Source organism: Cygnus atratus, chromosome 1 (genome assembly GCF_013377495.2).
Source record: "Cygnus atratus isolate AKBS03 ecotype Queensland, Australia chromosome 1, CAtr_DNAZoo_HiC_assembly, whole genome shotgun sequence".
NCBI classification, from domain to species: Eukaryota; Metazoa; Chordata; class Aves; order Anseriformes; family Anatidae; genus Cygnus; species Cygnus atratus.
In genome coordinates this window covers 86,794,581-86,819,128 of record NC_066362.1, presented here as the reverse complement: position 1 = coordinate 86,819,128, position 24,548 = coordinate 86,794,581, and the positions used below count along the sequence as shown (strand labels likewise).

General features: G+C 38.7%; 1 protein-coding gene across 2 annotated transcripts in view; it reads left to right on the top strand.

The window, feature by feature from the left end:
* The window catches only part of CRYBG3 (crystallin beta-gamma domain containing 3), a 95,931-nt gene that overhangs the window by 26,474 nt on the left and 44,909 nt on the right, over positions 1–24,548 (top strand). For both annotated transcript variants that reach the window (XM_035540496.2, XM_035540498.2), the window contains exons 3-7: positions 693–1,129; positions 14,844–19,815; positions 20,810–20,857; positions 21,199–21,314; positions 22,424–22,571. In XM_035540496.2, coding sequence (XP_035396389.1) covers positions 693–1,129; positions 14,844–19,815; positions 20,810–20,857; positions 21,199–21,314; positions 22,424–22,571 — 5,721 coding nt within the window. The remainder of the gene's footprint in view (positions 1–692; positions 1,130–14,843; positions 19,816–20,809; positions 20,858–21,198; positions 21,315–22,423; positions 22,572–24,548) is intronic.

The following is a 24,548-nucleotide window of genomic DNA, read 5'->3' as shown; positions in this document are numbered from 1 at the left end:
CTGGAGTACTTGTTGGTACACCTGAGTTGGTCTCAGGGTATAACCTGAAAGAATGAGAGTGTGAGTGCCAGTTTGTGGAATTTCTTCTGCTGGTTCAGCACACGGCAGGACCAGAACGTGTCCTTGCTGCAGATGGTTGGCACCTAACTCCAAGCAGTAAGAAGAGTCGAAACTTTTAGGAGCAATAAGAAAATCAACACACCAGTGTGTAATTTCCCTTATGTGATCTTTTAAGAAAGAGCTGCTGAAAGCAACTTGCTTTTCTTTAATTTTAAGTTCTGTTTTAGGCCTAATCTCATAATCTCCTTGTGGCAGGACATACATGTCAGTAAATAATACTGAATTAACTAAGACACTCTTCTGTTTGCTTGTGATACAAGGGTGTGAAAAATGGTTCTTTGCTTGTTCCTGTGTTGTGTTGGTGGCTTTTTTTCCCTGCAAGTTGAAGCTGTCCTTCTGTGCTTTACTTCCCCAGCAGCAGCTTTGTGAATATTCTAGCCAGTATAGCCCTTTTGGCTTTTCAGTGCATAGAGAGAAAAAGAGAGCACAGGGCTTTGATTTTAAAATGAATTTTAAACTACAGATCTCGTTAAAGAGTACAGTGCATAGAAGCAAATAAAAACTAAGGATTTGGGGAATGCAGGAAAATGAAAATTAATGTCTTCTTTATCTACTTCTCATATTTATTTTAGGTTTGTCAAAATGAAGAAAAGAACCATTCCACAGAAGAACTCAACAAGTCTGAAATCCAAGAGGAGCTGAAAAAGGCTAATAGCCTTCCTAGTTTGACTCCTGGAATAAAAACAGTAGATAAAGACAAGCAACCCCGAGAAGGTTTTTTTCAGTTTCTTGGAAGCTTATTTAATCTCACAACAAAATCTTCTTTGGTAGAATCTAAACAGTCTACCTTCCAAGATGAACCCAACAGATGTGAAAAGGATTTGCAGAACACAAATACTCCTATGGAGGACATGCATCCACAGCATCAAAAAAATGAAAAGCCTGTCTGTTCTACAGCTAGAATGAAAGAGGACTCTGTAAATAAAGATGACGTGATCCCAAATAACATTGGGAAAGATAGCTCAAAGGATCTGCAAAGAGGTCAAAAACGATCTGCAGATGTGCAAAAGTAAGTTTTATAACTTAATATTAAATTATTAAAAAGTGTGTGTGTGCAGAGGACTAAAGTGACTGAAGTTTTGTTGAATGGAGAACCAGTGACTGTCATTTCTAAGAATGAATGGAGTGTCTCTGACTCAACTTTGTGCAAAACTCTAATAGTAACAACCTTAAATAAATGGGGAGACATCAAATGCTACAAAATACAACTTAAAAAATGTTTTTCTAGAAATCTTCTGACCATGGATGATAAATCCACTGTAGATCCTTCTAAGCATAATGGGAGAAAAGATGTGGCATTTAGGAATACATTCAGTATTGCAGACCTATTTAAAAGAAAAAAAAAGAAGAAAGAAAATACAAGCTTGTTTACATCCCTGTTGTGGGCTAAATAAAGGTTAAAAGGTTTCTCATTTTTATATTTAACTAGTTCTGTGTTTTTACTTCTGCAATTAAGGTTTCTGCATTTTTTAAATTATCTTTCCTGGTTTATTTGACTTGGCATTTTTTTTGCTTATTTATGTTGCTTCCCTTTGTTCTTAGGGTTTTTGTGTAATGAAAAGAAGGTTATGTAAAATACTCAATTAGCCTAAGTATGGAACATCCTTAACAGTCCTGTAATATTTCCAAAAACGATTTCCAAAAAAAATTGGTGCCACAGGCACTGATGTGTGTTTGTGAGTAGAAAAGCTAAAATCTTGGCTGTGGTCCACACTGCATATTACAAAATTTTCTGACTCCAGTATAAACATAGATAATAGAATTCCAAAAGTATTTGTAGCAGTTAGGTTGAATATTTGACTATATGTGGGCTAGTACAGCTTTTGTTTGGGTTACATGTGTGTGTGTATGTGATACTTGTCCAATTTCTGATTGGTGCCTAGAATATGAACTTGCCCAAAGATGATGAGTCTGTAATTAATTTTTACTTGGGTTTTCATACTGCTCAGGATACGTATTTCAGATTTTAAACCAAAAGTAATGATTTGGGGTATTACTGCTACTGCGGTACTCCTATGGTTGGTGAAGGGAAAGTAAGTCATAGATTTCAGAACTGGCAGATGAACTGAGCGTAGAATACAGTACTGTTTGTAATTTGTAATAACAGTGGTTGTGTTCTCTTGAGAACTCTTTGGTTTTGATCTGATTGATTAGATGATCTTTAAGATCTCTTCCAACCCAATCTGTTTTATGGTCCTATGATTGTGACAATCAACCAGTTTTTATGATGGATACTTAATGTACTAGCATACGTTGGACTGATACTTTTTCCAAAGTGCAAGTTGCAGCCCATGACCCCTTCACGGGTCTGTGTATAAGAGTTTCCCCTCCCTTTATTTGTTATCTGAAGAGGCCCAGGTGCATTATGGTATTCAGTCTAGTTTCTGAACAAACTGCTTTTCTTAAAAGGTGTTCAACAGGTTGGCTTCCTTCATCAGTCTCACTGCCGTTCACTGTTTTTGTAGTGAATTCTGGAAACCGAAGGCGAAGTTGCACGCTATAATGCCAGGGGCTGTGCAGATGCACAGTCAAAAAAAGGCAATAGACATTAACAGCTCTTTCTCACTTTTTACTTCATTCTACATAGTTTCTTCCATATCATATTGCAACATACTTTCTGCTGTATTTTCTTCAGTGTTTGCTCTTTTTCTCATTCTCTCCACACACAGCTATTGATTGTATTATTCTCCTTATGGGGGCAATCTGTACTCTGTACCATTTTTACCTCATACATCTTGACAACAAAGTCAAATCTGCTTTTCTGCTGTACTCTTGTAATTTACCTTCAGACTCTTCTGTGTATTCGGATGACTATGAGCACTGGAGATTCAGCTGAAGGCCTAAAATGTGGTAAACTCAACATGGCAATGAGAGCCATCAAAGGAGTAGATGAGAGGCAGTCATGGGCACCTCCGAAGAAGTCAGTCTTCTTCTTTTCTCACAGCCCTGTGGATGATGCCATAAGGAGCTGGTGCATGTCTCTCCTTCCAGGTGGAGATCTCTTGTTTCTGCTGCCTTTTCAAAGTGTTTCAAAGTGTAAAGGAGATTTGTTTGACTTTCCTTTTTTTTTTTTTCAATGCTTACAGGTCTGTGACTAGGAGCAGGGGAAGTGACAATGTGTTGAGATTCGGTTTTGCTTTCTGTTCTTTTTATACTGCTGCATTTGAGGAGAAGTTCAGCACTAAGTAAAGAGGTGCTGGATAGTCTGTATGCACAATTGAAAGGGTCAGATGGTCTCAGTCTTCAGAACGATGAGGATTTATACATATGGCATTAATAAAACTTGAAGAGTTCAGAAGGTATGGGTACTAGCTCACTGAAGTGACCTTGCTTTGTGCAAGTATTTTTTGAATTACACTGATTTTATTGAAATCAGAGTTGCAGTTGGCATTTTCAATCAAACATATCTTACATTGGCCTATATTGTTAGATAAGCTAGGCAAATCAGTGTAGGTTTTTCTCTGTGTAGTTTATGTGTCTCATAGTCAGGCAAGAATATAAAAATGTCTGTTATTGGTTTGAAGGTAGGAGTGAGTTGGTGTATATAGAAAACAAAGTTTTTCCCAGAAAATGACTCTTAAATGTAGCCATTATAAAATTGGAAAAGCATTAAAACAGTCATTTTCCTTTTAAACTTGTTCTCAAAAGTACAGTGTACATTCTGCCCTTTTTGGCTCAGTATACTAAAGAGTTAGACAATCTCTGTGCAACTTCTGTGTATGTTTTTCTCTGCCTGACTACACAATGTGAACTGTGTTTTTGAAGCAATTACTGCAGAGAAATTGAAACAACAATATGGAAGCAGAAGTTTGCACTGTTTACCTTTTAGAAAAGTTTGAATCAATAATACCTCTATTTTACTTTATGGAGGTGATTATGTCATTTTTGTTTTCTTATAGTTCATAGAAATTTAAAGGATGCGGAGCAGGGTTTTCTTCTCTTTAGTACTAGCTTCTTTACTAAATGTAAACTAACTAATCTTCATTTAGCATAGTTGAACTGTAAAAGCACTCCTGATTGCCTACAGGTGGCCTCATAGTTTTGTAGAAAGTACTAAGAAGTAGCTAGATGTGGGTGCTAAAAGCATATGAACAGAGATGGGGGGAAAAATGTAGCACAAAGGAACAGGATGGTGTGTGGATACCATAAAGGAAAGTGGTGGTGTGAACATGGTCTTCTGCTAATCGCTTGAGGATCAGGCCCCAAAAGGCAGATGAGATATGTTAGTGAGCCATACATATTCAAAGGCATGATTGATTCCATTGATTGTTATGTTAAAATGTGCTTTTAACATTTATTGTAGTGAGAAGTTGAAATGCAGGGCTTTACAAATATTTCAGACCACTGCAAGCATGTATTATTGATCTTCTAACTGTTTCCTTTGTCATAAGGAACATTCTAAATGAATTTGTTAATTCTAAACTACTGTTAAATATTAAGTTAGAGGTTATCTCTGGTTAGAGAGGAGGCTACAACGATAAGTAAAAGAGGAACAGTTGTTAGATTGCGTAATCCCCATGAGAGTTGTCTTGTTTTGGTGTGTTTGTTTTTTTTTTAAAAAAAACTTTCGGAGCTTAATGCGTACCAGGTAGTCTCAGAGCATCTACCCAGACAACTTTATTAACCTCATGTCCTTAAAGCATTATTTTGCAAAATACCAGGAAATCAGACTGCTCTGACCTGTAGACGGAGGTTATTTCTGCCCTCAGTGGGAGGCCTGGCCTTGGGTAGAGACTCAAGTTTCCAGGCCTGGATCCAAGCAGAGTGAAATTTGTGAACTCAGTCTGTGGAATGTGTGTTTGTGAGGGATGAAACGTGTAGGCCGTGTTATTTCTCCATCACCCTGCCTGTCTGGCTCAGTGGTAATTGTACCTTCAGGGCTTCTGGTCCTTTAATCCAGGCAGCAGCATGTGGTAAAGGAGAAGCATAGAGCAGTAAACCATGATAAATTGGACAAAGTCTCTAGGCAACAATTATTGTGGACAGTAATGTAATAATTGCAGCACTGAAGATAGGTGAAGAGAGTTGAGTTCTCTAAGTCTCCAGTTATTTCATCCATTAGTTTTCCAGTTGTGTGGGATGGTTTAAGGTTTCCTTGCCATTGAGAACTGAAGCAAGCAATTGGGCTTGCCCTGTTCTGTAGATGGTTCATGATGAAGGGGTGAGGTCAGTAAAATACAATGTTGAAATAGTGCTCATTTGGCTGTCAGTAGGAAAAAGAAAGACAAGGAATGGGCTACTACATGTGGAAAAATCTTTAGTGTCTGCAGTGGTTGAGGGCTAAGTATAAAAGTGGAAAGTTCATGTTTAGTTTTAGCCTTTGCACTCCTTCTTAATGAAGTTAAAAAACAACCTTTAATTAACAAAATAAGCCCTAAAAGTAAAACCAATGAAAGAGTGGGGATGCACTTAATTTCTCACTACTGAAAGTCTCTATGAGAGAGTCCAAGATTTCATAACGTAGATAACGCAAAACATGGGTTTGCTCCCATCTTTCTTGCCTTTAATTAACAAGCAGCAATTTGTTTCAAAATTGAGGCTATTTCCCAAAGACCCCTGAAAATGGACTTCCTGCAGTAGGTACCTACCATGTTCTCAAGAATAGCAGTCAAGGTAATAGGCAGTACACTCTACAAGTGACTGAGAACATAACTCGTAACTCTAACAACTTATTTCTCTTTTTCCCAGGGGAAAAATAATAACTATAAATAAATAAATAAAATTAAAAAAAAAAATCTGATGGCCTAGATCTTCTCTGCTGACTGCTTGCCATTTGCCTATCTTCTCATACTTTTTTTGTTTATAGCATTCATGAACAATAGTCGATGTGTGTAGTGAAATGCTTAACGATGTTTAACAATGCTTAACTTGTGAAATCGCATGGCTTGTTCTGGAGTTCAGTAAGAAGTCTTGTTGCATTGCTGAACATGATCGATGAGCTGAAAAGTTGTTGAAAACTCTAAATGTTTTGACTGTAAAATCCTGACCATTGGTTAAAATGCTAATACCCAAATTTAACAAAGTATTAAAGATTCTGACTTCTCCCTTCTGTTACGACCCCTGTGGGCTTGGAAGTGAGAGAGAATTTCCAACCCACGACTGCAAGGATTTCCTAACTGTAAGTAGAAGATGAGAGGGGGTGGTTTCAAAAGCAGTGTTCAAAACAGTTTGCTTTTACACTTTGCACCCTACCAGGAGCCAAGTCCTCGTAATAGTTTAGCTAGAGCATTGCAAGCTATTTCATTCAGAAGGGGGGGTAGCCATGAGGAGAGACAAATTTGAGACAAGGTACAGATCTACTAGGTAATACGTTATTAAGTTTTGTGAGGGTTGGAGGTTTTTGGATTTTAAAGTCTAGAAAACCAGTTGATACACACATAATTGCATAGTGTTTCCATCTTAGTACTGTCAAAAAGGCTATCCTTTTATTTTGCTCTGTTAGAAATGCAGATGATAAAATCCTTCTGATAAATGTGGTTAACATGTCTCTTTCAGAGCTTGTCATTCACCTTTGTATTACTGGTCAGATGCAGTCTTGTGGTGACCTGAAAAAACAACCATTAATTTGCCTGATTGATTGTGTATTGTGGTTTTGGTTCAGTAAGTAGTAGCAGCATTCATCTTTCTCAATAGATGCGTTTGGCACAGAATCAAGAGTAAATGAACAGAAATGAAATCACTTAATTCCAAGCGATGGTCTCACCAGGTAACTCTTGAGGAATAATGTAGAAGAGTGGGGAAGCTAGTGAGGCATTTGCTGAAATCAAATCCATCTTGTGAACAGAGCCGTGTCCTTCTCTGTAATTGCCTAACCAGGACCTATTTTACACACAAGACCTGAACATTTTAAACCACGAGTGTGCACACAGTATGACAGTTTCCACGCATCTTTGAAAGCATTTGTTGGAAGATCACAGTAAAAGGAAGAAAAGAGTGCTGTCCTAATTATTTTATTATAACGTGCCTGCATAAAGGTTCCCATTGTATCGGCAAATACTTCCCTGATGCAATTTGCTTCACAGAGACCTGGGGTAGCACAAGGAGGAGTGAGGGGCAGAGGTAGCGGTGGGGAGATGGGGGAGGGAGGGAGGAGAGGGACATGGGAATTGCTCTTCCCATGGCTTTCTGGCTTCTGCCTCCAGAAACCAAAGGTGAAAGTGCAGCATTGTTCGGTTGCTGGTGCTCAGATGGGCAAAGAGTGGCTGCTAGAGCAACTTGCTGCCCCTCAAGAGGGGAATAAAAAATGTGAGAGAGCTCTGCCCTTCTAGGACAGCCAAATGGGGCCTAAAATGGATTTAGAAGACTCCTGGGGAAGGATCAGGCTGGTGACATCCTACCACTAATTCTCGTGGTGGTCAATTGCGGAGGGAGACCTCTAGCAGTGGCCGGAGGGGTATACCCAAGCTCCTGTGGAAGGACTTAGTATTCAGTGAAGTAACAGAGGGCTTCGTTTTTCTTAAATATTTTCTTCCAGAAGCACCTCTGTGCACACCATAGTTGACCAAGCTATCCACAGACTCTTGAATTTCAATGGGAGCCAAAGCCTCTGTGGGTGAACTGTGGGTGAGCTTGTGAAGACGAGGGCTGTGCTGGGGTTTAACAACCCATTGCAGGAGCCAGCTGGGTTGGTGCTGGGACTCTGCGGTGGAGGAAACGCGGGCCCAGGCCTCACTGCCAGGAGCTTCCCGGCCCACAGCTGGGATGTGGGCCAGAGGAAAGGTGGCTGCTGGCACCGAAACACAGACCTGTGCCTTTTTGAAGGATGAAAGCTTCTAGTTTAAGAGTAATTCATAACAGATGCACGATGCAAAATTCAGCTAAATTAATTAAGCTGAAAATTAACTCCACGATGTTTTTTTTTCCACTAATTCTTTTTTTTTTTTTTTTTGGGCTAATGAGCTTTGCAATGTAGTAATTTAATACAGTCTGTTTCTTAGAAATTTTACCGTGAAGTTTGGGAGTTCTTTGTACCTGCAGTGTAATTGTTCAGGCTTTTGCCTTTATTTGCCATTCAGGGCTTATTCCTCACACCTTCATCTTTACTGTTGTTGGGGTAGCAAGTAGCATCGGAGGGGTGATACCGCTAGGTTCCTGCTTTAAGCAGGCAGATGGGCTGCTAGAATGCAAAGTTATCTTTGGTCACCTATTCACAGTGAGCCTGTGTGATGTTCAGAGACAGTTGCTAGTGTAATCTCCTGCTGATGTATCTGCTTGACTTCTGCTCACGTCGGTGTATGTGAAAGGGACGAATAATCTCTCTGTGTCAGGCACCTTGAAGTCAAACAGGTCCAAAGCTGCACTCTTGCTTGAGAGTTGAGGGATGTCCTACCTTTAATTCCTCATCAAGTGTGAGGAGAGGCTAGAAGGACTGGCTTCCTTCAGCCCGAGGAAGAGAAGGCCAAGGGGACACCTTGCTGTCCTCAGTTGTCTCATAGGGAGCCTCAGAGGAGATGAAGGCAGACTCCTCTCAGAGATGTGCACTCTTGGGAGGAGAGGCAACAGGAACTTGAAATATTCTGATACTGGTACTGGGAAACACATAATTATTGTGAGGGGAGTCATGTACCATGGGGTATGTGCACAGGCTTCCTATCCCAAAGACATCCTCAGAGGCAGCACAACAAGGCCCCAGGCACCCTGATCTCCTTGCTCTGAGTGGGTGTTAAGGTAGATGGTCTCCTATGGCCCTTCCCAGCCTCTCCTGTGGATCTGTGCCTGGAGACGTGCTCATCCCTGCTCCCTAGAAAAGGCAGGTCTTGAGCACCTGAGTATCTGACTGCGTGGCAGAGGGGGAGCTGGTTGAACGATGTGAGTTGTGGGAGGCAAGGGTGGCACACAGGCATATATGCATGCATACGTCCCACAGCTATGGGGCAGAAGAGGCTGCCACTGATGGGTACTGGGGAAAGAGGGTAGTGAGGTTCTGGGAGTGATCCCAGACCCTTTGTGCTGTTCTGGATCTTGCAGCTGCTGGTGTTGGGTAAGCCTAGGGCTGTCCTTTCTTCCTTCAGACTGCGGAGTACAGCTTCTTGCCCAGACGGGGAAGGTAAGCAAGAAGCAGTACCATGAGAAGCCAGGGAAAGGAAAAACATTCCTTCCAAGGTCACAGAGACAACATTTGTTTTTATTTAAATTGTCTTTGACTCTTAATTGTCCTTATGGAACATTAGCTTTGTAATCTCCTGCAAAATCAACTGCGTGCAAATCACGGTGTTCAAACCAAACTTTTGACCTTTAAGAGTATACAAATGTGAAGTACCAGGACACTAGGTGTTTCAAACTTCAGATTTAAGTCATGAAGCTATCCCCTCTGGCTAAAAAATCATTTTCTTTGATCTAAGTTGTGTATGGCAACTTTTCAGTTAGCCCACAGTGGCTTTTTTTCAATAAGACTTTTATTTTTTCCATTTATAAAGATCTGACATGACTGTAGAAATAGTTAGCTGAATAAGTTGGAGTCAACCAGAAGGTCAGAGGACCTTAACATAATTTTTAAAAAGTAGTCAGTTAAGCAAGAAGTAGAAAAAAATAAATGGAAAAATTTTAAATAAACAATAGCATAATTATAAAATAATTAGGGAGGGGTAGACAGGAACCACGGGAGACATACTGATTTAGAGCAGTGGATTTCAGCCTGTAGCCTGCAGACCTTTCTGGTGTAGAAGCTACTTCTGAGGGGTCCATGAAAGGAAATGAGGAAAAACATGCACTTGTAAGCTTGAAAAAATGGGAGACGTCTGGACTGGAGAGAGCATATCTGGTATGAGGTATGAGGGGGAAAAAATGGCTGTTGCATGTCTTGGGAAAGCCAAGTGTTGTGTGCTGCCGAAACAGGCCAGCCAGCAATGGCCGGAATCACAGAATTGTAGGGGTTGGAAGGGACCTCAAAAGATCATCGAGTCCAACCCCCCTGCCAAAGTAGGTTCCCTAGAGCAGGTTGCCCAGGTAGGCATCCAGATGGGCCTTGAATATCTCCAGAGAAGGAGACTCCACAACCTCCCTGGGCAGCCTGTTCCAGTGCTCCATCACCCTCACTGTGAAGAAGTTCTTTCGTATATTGGTGCAGAACTTCCTGTGCCCCCTTCAATATGCTCATTCTTCAGCACTGGTGAGCCCAAAACTCAGCCATGGTGCAGGCTGCAAGGGCTTTGTAGCGTGGATGTCAGGCTGTGCAAATGAAGCTATGCTGCCTGGGGATCTGAGGTGCTGTATCCATGTAGTGCTGTGTCTTACTGAGAGATCTTCCTGGCTGTATTTGAAAATAGTCTTGGGGTGTCTGCTTTCTGCTTTGTTGCATGGTACAAATATGAGGGTCACCAGTTTAATGACACTCACTTGAAAAAGATGCAACCAATGTAATCTATATGGATGCACTGAGATGAGGCATTCAGGGTAGTGAAATTCCTCCTGCTTCAGGGTTTCAAAACCAACAAGCTTGTTTTATAGCGAATGACGCTTTTGAGGCAAGTTGCAGAAGATGTCTGTTATATGAGATGTGCCAGAAAATGTACCCCTCCCCTCCTTGAGTTAGCTCCCCTTGAACTTAGTATTTCTCTTCCATAATAGAAGAAATCTCTACAAGCAGCTGCTTTTGACAAATGTAACGTAACTCATGGTGACATCTTCTCTTGTTGCTGTCAGAGTCTTCTGTGAAACAGAGTTTTGGCTTTATAGGGAATTGAATAGCTTCCTATTAAGAAGGGAAAGAAGGAATCTCACAGTATGTGACGGGTGACAGAACTACAGGCTAGGTTTTGTGTATAATCAGGCTTTCATATGTGCCCTCATCTGAATTGGAAAAAACAATTTGCAAAGAGTTTCTAAGGTAAGTTCTGAAATGATGTATTCTTTTGATGATCAGAAATGAATTGTTACTTTAAATGTCTGTGGAACAAGTCCCTAGTGGCATTTTAAAGCAATTTTGCATGACAGAGCCTGCTTCTTAATGTGTTTCATAAGACTTAAAGCAAGATTTAGAGCAAGCCAACTGAGTTGCAACTGCCACATAGGAGCATAGGATTTCATTTTTTAAACATCTTGTTGCATGTGAACATTCAGATTGCAAATGCTCCTGTGTGCTCTAAAAATAAACGCGGTAGGAATAAAAGGTCCATTGACAAAATTGTTACAATATGCTGAGCAGCAAATTCTCGCTGAAAGGTCAGGGATCCCTAAGTTGCCATGTCTGCAAAGGAGAGGTTGGTTCCTTTTTAAAACAGCATCCAGTGCAGAAACTCTTGGAAGAGGCAGGTCTGCAGGAAAACAGAGCTGTACGGCAGGAGACGCTGGCAGAGGCTGACCACGGGATGAGGCTGTGCAGGATGAAGCGGTGCTGTAGCCACTGCTGGTCAGGATTGGGTTTGTACATGGAGCTCCGTAGGGCACATTGCTCTGAGTCTTCCTCAGACTTCAACTACAATTCAGTCAATCAGATCATAAAATCCCCTCAGAAGACAAATAGAAAGCAAAAAGAATTAGGAGAAATGATAAAAGGCATGTGATAGGCAAGAAGGAAGTTCTGTGTACACTTGTTTTGCCTGACCACATGGAATAAATGATAGAACCCCTAACTGGGATCTGTAGCTCAAGTCAATATAAAATATAGTGTCCTTTCATGCTGGGTTCTCCTTTTCATCCCTCTGTAGGCAGTCTTGTCTAAAATTAACCTATTCATCTCATTTCTGGATGGTTTCAATTTAAGAATTGCTGAGTTCATGGGTGAAGTTGAAGGCAAAGTTGGGTGTGGGAGACAAACAAAGGTATTTTCCAGGTTTGTGTCAGAGCACTATGTTTATAGATAGATTCTGAATTCTTCACACTGCATATCAGACAAAATACCAACTGCAGAATGAAAGACACTCAGTAAAAATTCATTGTCATTGAGCAGTTTATTCAAAATAATGCTGTGTTTGTTGTGGAAATGAGTGTTCAGTACATTGCAATACCATTTAACAAGCTCACTTTAAATTTGTATCATTACGGTTTTCCTTTTCAAGAATTCATAAAACTTGTTTGGAGAATTGGTGCAAGCCCATGTTCTGTTTGTTTTCTTCAAAGAAATTTTATCTGGATTCTGGACTGTTGTGGACTGACTTTTATGTTTGAGGTTGACCAAAGTATGGGAGAAGCGATGGTTGGATATATATATTTTTTTTAACCTTGTGGTTTAATAGTGGTTATTTAAAGCATTTTGACTCCATTGCAACTTAACTGAAATGGGAGAAGATACACAGTAAGGTTAATTCTGAGCGAGGACATCATCCGGTCTTACTTCCTTCAAACTTATTTTATTATGGCTATGTCTGTTTTGATGCTGAGTAAATATAGTATACTATAGAACTCAACAATTCCTTCCCCTAAGATTTTTAGGATATCTGGAGCTTTGAAAAATATTTTTCTAATATACAAGAAAGTTTTCTATAAGGACGTGGAAAACAGTTTAACTTTTAAATATATAAAAAAAGCTTTATACATGTATAAAGGAAGCTTTATATATATATATAAAGAAAACAAAACAAAAGAAAACCCTAGTCTTTTATTTTTTCTCTACTACCCTTTTTCCAAATGTATTTTGTTTTCTTCCAAGCAGAAATATGTATGCTTGTTTTAAGAGATGAGATTGCTGAAAATAGCAACTTAAATGGTGTGTGTGATGTTTAGCAGCTACCACTGCTGGAATCTCTGGAAACCAGACTAGTGGTATAGAAGACTAAATGCATCTAGCTTTGCAAATGCTTAGGAGACATGGTGTTTATATATTACTTTCCTGTAAATTCTATACTGAGATTCTGTTGTAGCCCTCATTGGGGATTATAGTATATTTAATCCCCAAGAGAAATTTCATTTTCCAGTTCTCACCATGTCTAAATTCCCATATTTCAGGTATTTTGGCATTAGCCCAAATAAACCTAGCACTTAATAAATGAGTGTTTATAACTCTGTTTTAATGTTTATGAATATGAATAATTTTGCTTTGAGTTTACCTGTACTCTTTGCATGTGCAAATATTGCACAAGGAGGGAGTTTGCCTGTGATTTTAAATAATACTGAGTTACCCCTTCAAAATAAAAGCATAATGGAAATAAAAATCTGGGTGTCTAAAAGCTTGACAGAGAAAAGATTCTATTTTATATGCATAAAACCACTCCTTTTTTATATTCTTCTGTACCTTTAAAGAGAATACGTACTCAAAATCCGTGCAGACAATATTTGAAGTTATGGTTGCTCAATGATACTCAAATAAAATTATTTATTTCGTAGTTCACTTTTCCATAGTGAATTCGTGTACTATATCATGCTTAAATTACTTGTCTTCAATTCTCTAGCTATAATAACTTCTCAGTAAAAATGAACTAATGGTAAGCTGCAAAGAATTTCTGAACATGCTATTAAGACACTTTTTGGCTATTTTCGTATTAGGAATCAAAATCTTAGCTAACTCTGTTTTTCAAGAGACTCTTCTAAATGGCAATTTCCTAGGTAGGTGAACTGCCACTTCCAGCCAGCATGTTTGTAGATGTAGGATCAGACTTGATAAGTGTTTGAAAGGTTCTGTTCTTAGTTTAGGTGGGAGCTAAAGCAAAATAGAATTTAAGAACAGTCTGTGAGTGTCTGCTTTGCTCGAAGGTGAAGAGCTGGTGTGTTCACGTACATATCGTCACTGCCCTATTTCTGCAGGAATTCTTTAAACAACAAAAAGGGGGGGAAGGAGAGAAGCATTAGAAAGGAAGGTAAGCATTTATTATGTCAGCTAATTTTAAGAAAGAAGAAAAACTTTCTTCAGACAGTTCTTCAGAAGCTGCTTAAGAAAATTAAAATTGACAGGCTCTGAATTTATCCTTAGACTATCAGAAAGGGCAGTGAAAGATCAGGGTCACAGTTTTTCTATGGTGATTTTTTGTTGTTATTTTTTTGCATTACAGTAGGGTTTTTTGACGGTGGTGTGTTTGTTTTGGTGGTTTGTTTTGTGTTTTGTTTTTTTTTTGGGGGGGGGGGGATAATTGTTTTCTTGCTATTAAATGTAAGATAAATGACTAGGTCTACCAATTACTTGTCACATTTCTAGGCATCTCATATTGATATTTCTTCAAGTATTTATGGAGTCTTCATTTTCACCTGATCTGCCTTCACTCTTTTTTCTTACTGCCCGGTGGTCCAGAAAGCATCCACTGTTGTATACTTTCTTATCTCCGTGTATTTTGCTTCCTCTGGCCTTGCTCTTTACCAATGAATTGGAAGCCTAGGTAAAAAAAAAAAAAATCAATTTTCAATTCAATATTTTAATAAGTGTTATTAGTATAATAAGTACAGTATTTTTTCAGTATGAAAGTATATTCCTGTTCTAGTAGGATATAACATCTTCACAGAAGTATGCCTTTTTATGTCGTTGCAAATGTTGACTTGCAGTTTCTTTTATAAATAATAATGCCATTGTCCAGTCGAAAGCAAATGACGGAAGCTGTTTACAGCAATATCTAGTTCTTGTTTATAGTTCATTGGCTTTTTTCAGTAAAAGACAGTATATGTATTGTTTGTCACAGAAATCAATATTTAGGAAGAGCAAAAAAAGCAGGAAAGCAGTGTTGCGTGCAGTCTACAGTTTGTTAGTCTTTGGAGGAAAATAGTAATGTTACATCATCTACAGTTTGTGTTAACCTCTATTATTATCACACTAGCTATTTGTGTATTCTGTCTTATGTTGATAATGATGCTCCTTGTTACAGGAAGACACAACAGAAACCACAAGCACCCGCAGTCACTTATGCTACATATCGAGGTTCTGCAAGGATTAGGCAGCTAATGAAGAATCAATCAGAAACAGCTGAAAAAGGAGAAGAAAGTACTGAGAATGGAAATGCTTCAATGGTCAAAGAAAATGGAGAAATGCAACCAATCGTCTCTCCAAAATTAGGACACTTAATAAAAGAAAATGGAGAACTTGAGGATAAAGATCATAAAGATGATGTCATCGTAAATTCTTCTGAAGTTAAAATAGAATTGAAAAAGTCTGGTAAAACTCAGCATTGCTTGCGTAGCAACAGGCATGAAATAACTCCAAATGCCTCAGCTTCACCTACTGAATCATCTGATGAAGTAGACTTAAGACATACACCAGCTTTGGAAGCAACAAAAGTTAAGAGGGCATATTCACTAGATTCATTATTGTCATCTAGTAGAGACAGTGAGATCCTAACCAATTCCACTTCTCAAATTAGCAGTTCCCTTAAAATGGGTTCTGTGGACAAGTTCATTGGAAAAGAGGATGGTCTGCTGAGAGAAGCAGAAGTTCTGTTTCAAATGGACAAAAATGCCACTTCTAACTCTGATAAAGAAATTCATTGTAGTAAAGAATCTAATAAGGAGTCCACCAAAAAAATACAAGATGATTGTTTACAGTCACCCAAATCAAATCAGACAGTCAATGAAGAACTACAAGCAAGCAAGGGAGAATATTGCTGTAATCATCAAACGAATAACCACTCAGAGCTAACATCAGATGTCCAGGAGCTTCATTCCAGTACCACTACTCTTCAGCAGCCAGCAGATCAGCGTACAGATAGTGCAAATAAAGATAGTTATCCAAGAAAAAGCAATGCACAGAAAATTGTGGCAGCTGCAGAAAGAGAACAAAATCCCCAGAGCTTTCTTGCTACTATTCCTTTACCTTTTAATGAACAAATACCCACTTCACTTAGCATGGAGTCCAGAGGAGAAAAGTGCATAGTCACGGGTAATCTGACTGCTTCAGTGTTAACTATTAAAAGTGATAAAGACATAGTCATGGACCAGGGGACTAGTAATAAAGAACTGAATGAGTTAGGGAAACCAACGCAGGTAGTAAATGAACACCAATTAATCCTTGCAGAGAATTCTAAGGATACTGCCACACAACAGCCTGGTTTACCTTGTCTAGAAAAAATGAAGGTTTCATCTGAGGTTGCAGTAGATAATTTTGCCGATGTACTGTCATGCATACATGGGTGTGAAAATGTGAAATCTAACTTTGATGAGATGACAGCACCTCTCTCTGTTACTTTTGAGTCTTATTCTGAAACTGGAGGCTGTTCCTCAGCTCCTCTTCATCCTAGTTGCAAGTCTGAAAATAAAACTATAGTGAAAAGAGGAGTTGGTTTAAAAGATGTGAGAGACACTGTTTCTCTTCCTGATCATGAATGTGAAAAGAGCAAATCCTTTGAGCCTGTAGATACGAGCCTCTCAGAAAATTCAGCTCCTGTGCATGACCTTGGTACTGTTTCCCTTAAAACTGTGCAAGATATTCCTGCAAAAGCATTAGTTATACTTACAGAAGACAACACAGGAAAGCCTGCACCTTGCCCTTTAGTCAACATTGACAGGACAGACAATCCTACTCCTGCTGCTTCTAAAATCAATGAGGCTGGTATGAATGAGGTGACTGTTGTTCCTTCTGAATCTAAGGATTACATTTCTGAACTTTCCTCTCCTATTTATAAATCACAAGAAAAAAATCTGGAGGATTCTCGTTCTGCCTTAAGAAATGGAGGAAGACCTCTGACCAACCATTCCACTGTAATCGCTGAAAAAGATGTTGATGTAGACATCATTTCTGCATCTTCACCTAGTTCTGAAGATAGGCATATTAGTATTTCTTCCAGGAATGAAAACAGTAATAAGCATAGGATATCATCCACAATGCTTTATTCTTCATCTGACAACCAAGGAGAAATCCATTCTCCTTCCACTAATTTTGAAAATGGCCAGATTGCTAGATGCTCTGCTGCTTCTGAACAGGAGGGTTGTGTTCTTCTGGGTGCCGAATCTAGGAGAATAATCCCTGAGGACAGAATGACCGAGACACCACTTTGCTCAGAAGACCCAAGGGCTTCATGCCCAGTTGTTTCTCTGGAACCTGAGTTTACCCCAGCTGTGCTCCACCATTTTGGTGCTGAAGTAGATACGTGGGATTTTTGCATCCCCAGGCCCACTTCACCTACTCAGGGATCCAAAGAAGCCTCAAACCTTTCTATTTCTGCCTTGGAAACATTGGGCATTGCTCAGAAGAACAGTAATTCCTCTCTTCTCAAAGCTGGTGATGGAGCAGAGGAAGTATCCTCTGCACAGCAGGCTGACAGCTGCATCTTGGTAGAGACAATGCCATCACCCATATGTCCTTTGAAAACTTTGGAAACGGCATCTGATTCAGTGCACACTGAGAAGGTGTGCAGAAATACTGTGGAGAAGGTGAATCTTTGTAACCACACGTCTAGTATCTCAGAATCCCTATCTGAAAGAGATGACCAAACAGCTGCTGCACCTACAGAGTCAAATGAGCTCTGTTTTGAGAAAGTATGGAAAGATACTTATGGGAAGGGAGGAGAATACACTAAATTCCAAGATGCTGCTCTTTTGTTTAAGAAAGCTGAGGAAATAGTGGACTCAGTTTTACACTTGGCTATAGAGGAAATAATAGCAAAACAAGCTGTTGGTGTCTGCCACGTTTGTGGGAGCAAGGATAGTTTAATAAATACAGATATTCTAAATGATCAGAAAACTGGAACCGTGCAGCTGGAAGCAGAAGAAATCCAGTCAGCTCTGCATTCATTGAAACATTTCAACGAGAGCAGTAGAGGAGGCTCCTATTCACTAATGGGGAATGAAACATATGATACAAATAATCAAGATGAAAAGACACCGTCTTACATCCCTGATAAAATTGACCTACATAGTGCACTAACATTAAAAGCAAAAGAAATAATTGATGAAGTTATTAACTCAGCCAAACAAAAGCTAATATCCAGTCAGGGGCAACGCAGTGATAGTAAAAGGCATTCTGAAAAGGTTAAGCCTAAAACTGAGGCTGAAACTCCAAAGATTTTAAACCTGGATAGTAATTTATCTGCCAGAACACAGGACATAATCAAAGAACCAACAGCTAAGGTGGAAACTCAGAATATAAGTACAAACTGTGAAAAGGCAGATTGCTCAGATCTTCCTGTGGTTCCAAGTAGTATGGAAAACAGCGCAGATTGGCCCCAAAGAGGTGAAAAGATACTGAATAATGCATTTACGTGTCAAACAAATGGATTTCTACCTACTGGTAGTTCGGCACAGCCAGAATCAACCCCAATGATACTAGCAAAAGAGGAACATGATAAAAAGGTTCATGAACATCTGGCTGCAGCAGAGATGTGTGGTAACACTGGGTTATCAGCTGCTAGTAGAAAATCTGATGTGTCTTTACATTTAATGACCAGAGATGCTGCTGTGACTGAGGAGATGCTTCTGCCATTGCAGTTAAAAGATTCATGCAATAATACTGATGTGCCAGAATACACAGTGCAGCCAACTGTAGATGTTAATTTGTTGTCTTTTATGCCTGATGAAGCAAGTAGTAGCATGCAGAGTGAATCCAAAGACAAAAGAAGTCATCAGGGTTCTCTGGAAAGCAGTGCAGAGGACAATCCGGATGAACACTGTGGAAGAGAGGCTGCAGAAGTATTTGCACAAGTAAAAGCAACCTTAGAAGATTCAAAGGTAGTGGAGAATAAAGAGGAACTAGCAGAAGGAGCAAGTGAGACAATACTGTTTAATATTGGATTACAGACACAGTTCATTGCATCTGAATTGCCTGTTACTGGAGAACACAGTGAAGGGAAACACTGCTTTAAGACAGTCTTTGCCCAAAACAATGAGAATCCGAAAGAGGTACAAATGAAGGATCAAGATATGCAGAGAAATGATCAGCTTGAAGAAAATGGTCTGGACTGCAGCGAAGACATGAAGGAATCGATGGGTCTTTCAGGCTCTTCTCCACTAATTGAGCAGTGGGAAAACAGTTCTTTTACTATCATTTATGAAGGTGCCCTTCAAACTGAGAACAAGTCTGTCTCAACTGAAGATTTGGAAACTAGCTCTCTTTCTTCTTCTGATCTGCCTTTGGATAGTACAGATCATCTAGCATGTGAAAGAGCAAAAAATAAACATGAGCCAGCCTATCTTTATGGAAAGGATATCAAGTTGAAAGAAGCAACAGAGAGCCGTAGCTCAGAGTCATTTCTGAGCGTGGAGGCTAAGCGCTATAGAATATACCCTTTCTCTTTGTCTCCCATATATGAAGATGACAGCCCCCAAGAAGACCTGCTGTCCACAGACATGTCACCAGAAGGCCATCCTAGTGGAATATCTAAAGATAACACCGACCACGCTTCTGTGCTATCCCTTCTCCAGTCAGTTTCTGAGCGCTTACAGTTTACCTCTCAATTCAGTAAAGAGGAGGAGGAGGGAATGGAGGATGAGGATGAGGAAGAATCATCGTATGAAGGAAATGTACTTGATGTTGAGAGAGAAGAGCAAAGTCTTTCCAGTGAGTGGACAGGGAATTTAAAAACAACCCTTCAGTCAAATGACCAAAATATATATCCATTTCCTGAACGATCACTGTTTCTCTCAAAAGAACAACTTAACTCTAAGGAGCAACCAGAACTGGTTGAAGATGAGGCTTCTCCTAGACAAACATATTGTAAGCCAGTTTCACAGAAAGCTGATGCTGCTCTAAAGCATGCTCCTACAAGTGTGTATTACCAGTATTTGAAATCTGCCACCAATTACTACTCTGAGAAGGGAACCAGATTTGGAAGCATTCTCCAGGATATGTTGCAGCCAAAGATTCACTGGTCCCAAGATCACACCATGACAAAACTGGGAGAATTGTCAGCGGTAAGATGTCATGTCAGATATTAATAAACAAAGTGATTAGGCCAGATTCAAAAGTTATGTCTTGCTTCTTCCTCCTTCAGAGAGGAAGCCTAAGATTAATTAGGCTGTTTAAGATCTAAGATTAAGATTAATCAGGCTGTTTAAGATCAGAGACTCAAAAAAAAAAAAAAAAAAAGTCTTCTGACAGAATCATTGAAAAAACATGGTATTCTTGATTCACACAGATCAAAGTAGCCTCTAATTGTAAAAGAGAAGGTGTGAACAGAAAATATAATGGGAAAATATGCATAATGGCAAGTTTGTATAATAGCATAACAGACTTGACCATGTTAAAGATATTTCAGTCTGAAAATCATGGAACTGCCCTTTATATGAATACTGTTATTTCATTTCTTCCACATTTTGTGATTAGTAGAGCTGTGTTTTCCAAAAAATATAATTACCTGCTTACTGAATTGTTTGATTCTTTCATCACATAGTCTTCTGTAAATTGTAGCTCTGTTAACAAGTAATATACCTGCTTCTGTAGGTTGGCATTCATTTTTTAGTTTATTTAGAGCAATGGCAGGTGAGGGTATGGAAACATTTCTTCTGATACTAAGAAATCAAAAAGGCTGCATAGACCTAAAGTGCAATTGAAGAAGTCCGTCTTTTCATGATATTGGGAATGTTTCATTCTTTGATAGGGGTCTGGTTTGGTTTTACCACTGTCGAGGCATACGCCTTTCTGTTTGCTGGGAAAGTGTAATACATTTCCATAAATTACAAATTGTACAATAGTTCTTCCTCTCTAGCATTCGCTGCTTTCTGCTGACTGGTTGATTCTGTTAAACTAGTTACACCAACTCTGAATAACAGTGAGAAAAATCTTAGACGTTTCTGCTAATTACACTTGCATACATTTATTGGAACAGTGGGCCTAGAATAATCTTTCCATGCTTTGTGCTACTGTTGTGGATATTAATAGTTGTTTTCCATGTCCTTTTAATTTCAGAACCTAATTGACAGGGCAAGTCTCAAATACAATCCAAGACCAGGAAAGGTAAGCAGAATTTGTGCATCACACAGATCAATATGACACATGGACTAATTTATTATACCATTTTTTTAATGGAAAGCATCTGACGTTAGTCTAGCTTTCTGTATTTTAATGTAACGTGTGCTTACACTTGCTTATAATGAGACTGTATTACAAAAATTCTGTCACTAGTAATCTTACTGTATTTCCTTGTCCTCCGTAGAGTGCTTCATATAACAAGAAAATGTGTAGGATATCAGTTTAGTGGGCGCAAAATGAAGTAGGTTTTATTCCAAGCAAAAATTAACTGTCTGCGCTGTATGTTGAAATGGGCCTTCATTCATATGTGTTGTGTCTTGTTTCAGATTATTATTTATGACATTCATGGTGACAAAAGTAAACAAGAAGTTCATTCTGATGTGCTGGATACCACATCCTGGATCTTTCCCATTGGAGCGTTACTTAGGATAATTAGAGGATGGTAAGAAATCCAGGTCATATATAAACAGAATCTTTTCAAAAGACTGTATGTTTGTTTTTTTCTTGTGTTTACATTTCTTTAATTTATGACACATATCTGATCTGCAAGACTCTCTTTCTTTGTTTTATAATTAGACTGATACCAATGAAAAAAGCATAGAACAAGGCTTGAAATGCTGCAGTGCAAAAATAATGTTTCTCCTGGGAACTAGCTTCAAACAGAAAGTTCCTAATAGAGCAACATGTAAGTTTAGACTTCTTGCCTGAAGTGCTGAGACAGTAAAGTGATAATCATCACGAGAAGTATGTGTGTGCCAAAGAAAATGTTTTTGTTTGTTTGTTTTGTTGGCTTTTTTCCGGTCCAATTTTATTATACAATAGGTGCTGCAAAAAGAACATAAAGCATGCAATCTCCGCTGCAGTTTGTAATGTAGTATTTAGAGGATTATGTATGCAGGAGGATATACAAGTACCTTTAAGTGTTTCTCAATCCACTTGTAAAGGTATAGCTCAATATGAAGTAATAGGTTTGCCTTGGCAACCTGGGGCTGTTACCACGTCAGCTGTTGCATTGGAATTTACTTGGTGGCACTTACAGTGTATGTTTCTGACTCTTGTCCATAGTAACAATGTATGTAACACCTAGGCAGTTTTGAGGCATACGTTTTCTTTTTTGTATGCATTTCTTTCACATCCTAAGGAAACATTGAATGTCATCATTAGTATGTGTATGTTCTATGCCTTACGTAGTATGTACTTAAACAGAGCATGTTTTGATATGTCAGTTAGTATGTTTGTTTTAGTAAAATAAGGCTTTTTATTTGCATAGTTACTGAGTTATATTTTTATACATTTAATATTTTAAGTTATCTTAGTCTACCTCCTGGAGAAAGAATCGTATACTTTATTTTTAAAGCACAGAAATAAAGCACAAGTCACATATGTATCTGAAGGTATTGCATTCATATGTGAATAATGAAAGAGTATGTAAGAAATGGGTGATAACTGGCATGATCGGAAGAGCTTGTTGCTAAGCTTTTCAGCAAATGTGCTGTATAAGGATAGTCTTACATAATAGCAACAACTCAGTCCATGATTTCATTATTACAGTTGGATTTTCTATGAGAAACCACAGTTCCAGGGTCGGAAACATGTACTAGAAGAAGGAGAGACTATACTGGATCACCTTTGGGATCTTCCAGGTGTGAAACACCGTCGAAGAAACCTCACAGTGGGTTCAATCAAACATGTAACAAAGGTATAGACGTTGTTAACGATATTATCACATAAATGATAAATTTCTGTTGGCAACAGTGGCGTATCACTAACAATGGACAATGTGTGTATGCTGTGTTTAGTGATTTTGTTCAAATTTGTTGTGAATCAAATTTTTTACCTTCAAGATAAATCATAGGGCTCTAGTGACTGAGTGTTTACTCTTTGCTATTAGTTTTTGTGCTAAATTTCCTTTTCTTCTTAAAGATAATGAGCAAACATAGCTTATCTTTCTTTGCCACCACCTTTATCTGATACAGTGATGGTTAGGTGTTTACCTGTCCAGTTAATTGAAATTAAATGGAATCAGTTCATATTTTTTTAAGAAATGCTTATATTAAGCTTAAAATACCTACTATGTTAGTATGGTTTCTATTTTGGGTGTTAGTAGCTGGGATTACAGAATCACACAGAATTGTAAGGGTTGGAAGGGATCTCAAGAGATCATCGGGTCCAACCCCCCTGACAAAGCAGGTTCCCTAGAGCAGGGTGCCCAGGTAGGCGTCCAGATGGGAAATAATCACATTACAATCCCATTTGTACAGCATAGCCTTCAAAATTTACTGTTGCTGCTTCCACAGCTTTGTGTCGACTCCTGGGGTTCCACGTGGCCTAGTAGTACACCTACAGCATCTGGCTCTGCATACAGCCAGACGTTTAAAAGGCATTTTGTTTAAAAGATAGGAATCAAATGCCTAAAACTTAATATAATGCATCCATTATTGGTTAGTGAATGAGGAATATATTTACCAGATCTTGTGATTTAAGAATTAGTGCTCTTTGTGTTTAGCATAATATTCCCTTTATTCACAGTGCAACGGCCCTTTATTGTGAGTGAACTATCATTTGTATCACAATGTGAAAGTGTTTCAGAGAAAGTGCTGGGTTTTTGTACTCTACTGGTATACAAGTCATTTTAAAACTGATGACCTTTTTGTAATCACTACAGAGACATAATGTCATCACAGCAATTAGAAATACTTTTTCATTTTCTTAAAGACTTGAAAATAAATAAATTCAGAAGAGGCTAGTTGAGGACATGAACAGTTCTGCTAATTTATTTAGCTCAAATAAATGCTAAAAACATTTGACCAATGTGGGATATGAATATTGATTGATAATGTGGAAAACTGATAAATAATTAAAGAAATCCAGTAATAACATGTAGAACTATGGTCTGAAGCTCAGGGAAGCTCGGTGTATTGTGGGTATCTAAGAAAACCCTTGGACAGGAAAGACACTGTTGTTAGTTCCATCATGCTTGATAAAAATATTTGTAATAGAACTAAGTAAGTTTAATATTGTTCTTCCCATATGTGGTTCATTTGTATGCAACACAGATGGAAAGCCTTCCTTACAGTAATACCCTATTTTAATAATCAACACTATTTCTCATGTAACTTAAATCTCCAGTAGATATGGGTGGACTTTTGCAATTAGTCCCTAGTGTTGTATGCAGCTAGTGGGGGTATAGAACTTGCTAAGCAGGGTTTTGTCCTCTAAATCTTGATCTGTGAAATCCCCTTTTTTAAGTTTTATATCAGCTGCTGTGGAACTACTTTTAGAAGGTAGTTTACCAAAGTACAATCTTTTTAATTTACTTTTTTTGTGAAAATATAGGCTTTTTCAGTATTGACAAATAGCCATTTCTCTTTCAGGCAGCTTGTGTGTATGATGAGCAGTATGTTTTACTGCCATTCTCTTTTTCATAGCCTGAGAAGCCCAGTGGCTTGTCTTCTGCCTAGTTTGGTCATACTGGCTGTGTGTCCAGTTTATCAGGCTTGTTGACTGATTCTTCTAGTGGCTTTTCATGGTGGTTGTCTAGCGGCTGTTCAGATGCCTTGAGTTAGCAGATACGAACATTGGCTAAGTACTTGAAAAGAAGATGGCTTACAAACAGGAGAAAAACAGATGTTTACTAAAGAAGCTCTAGGAGGTATGTTTAATATTTTTATTTTTT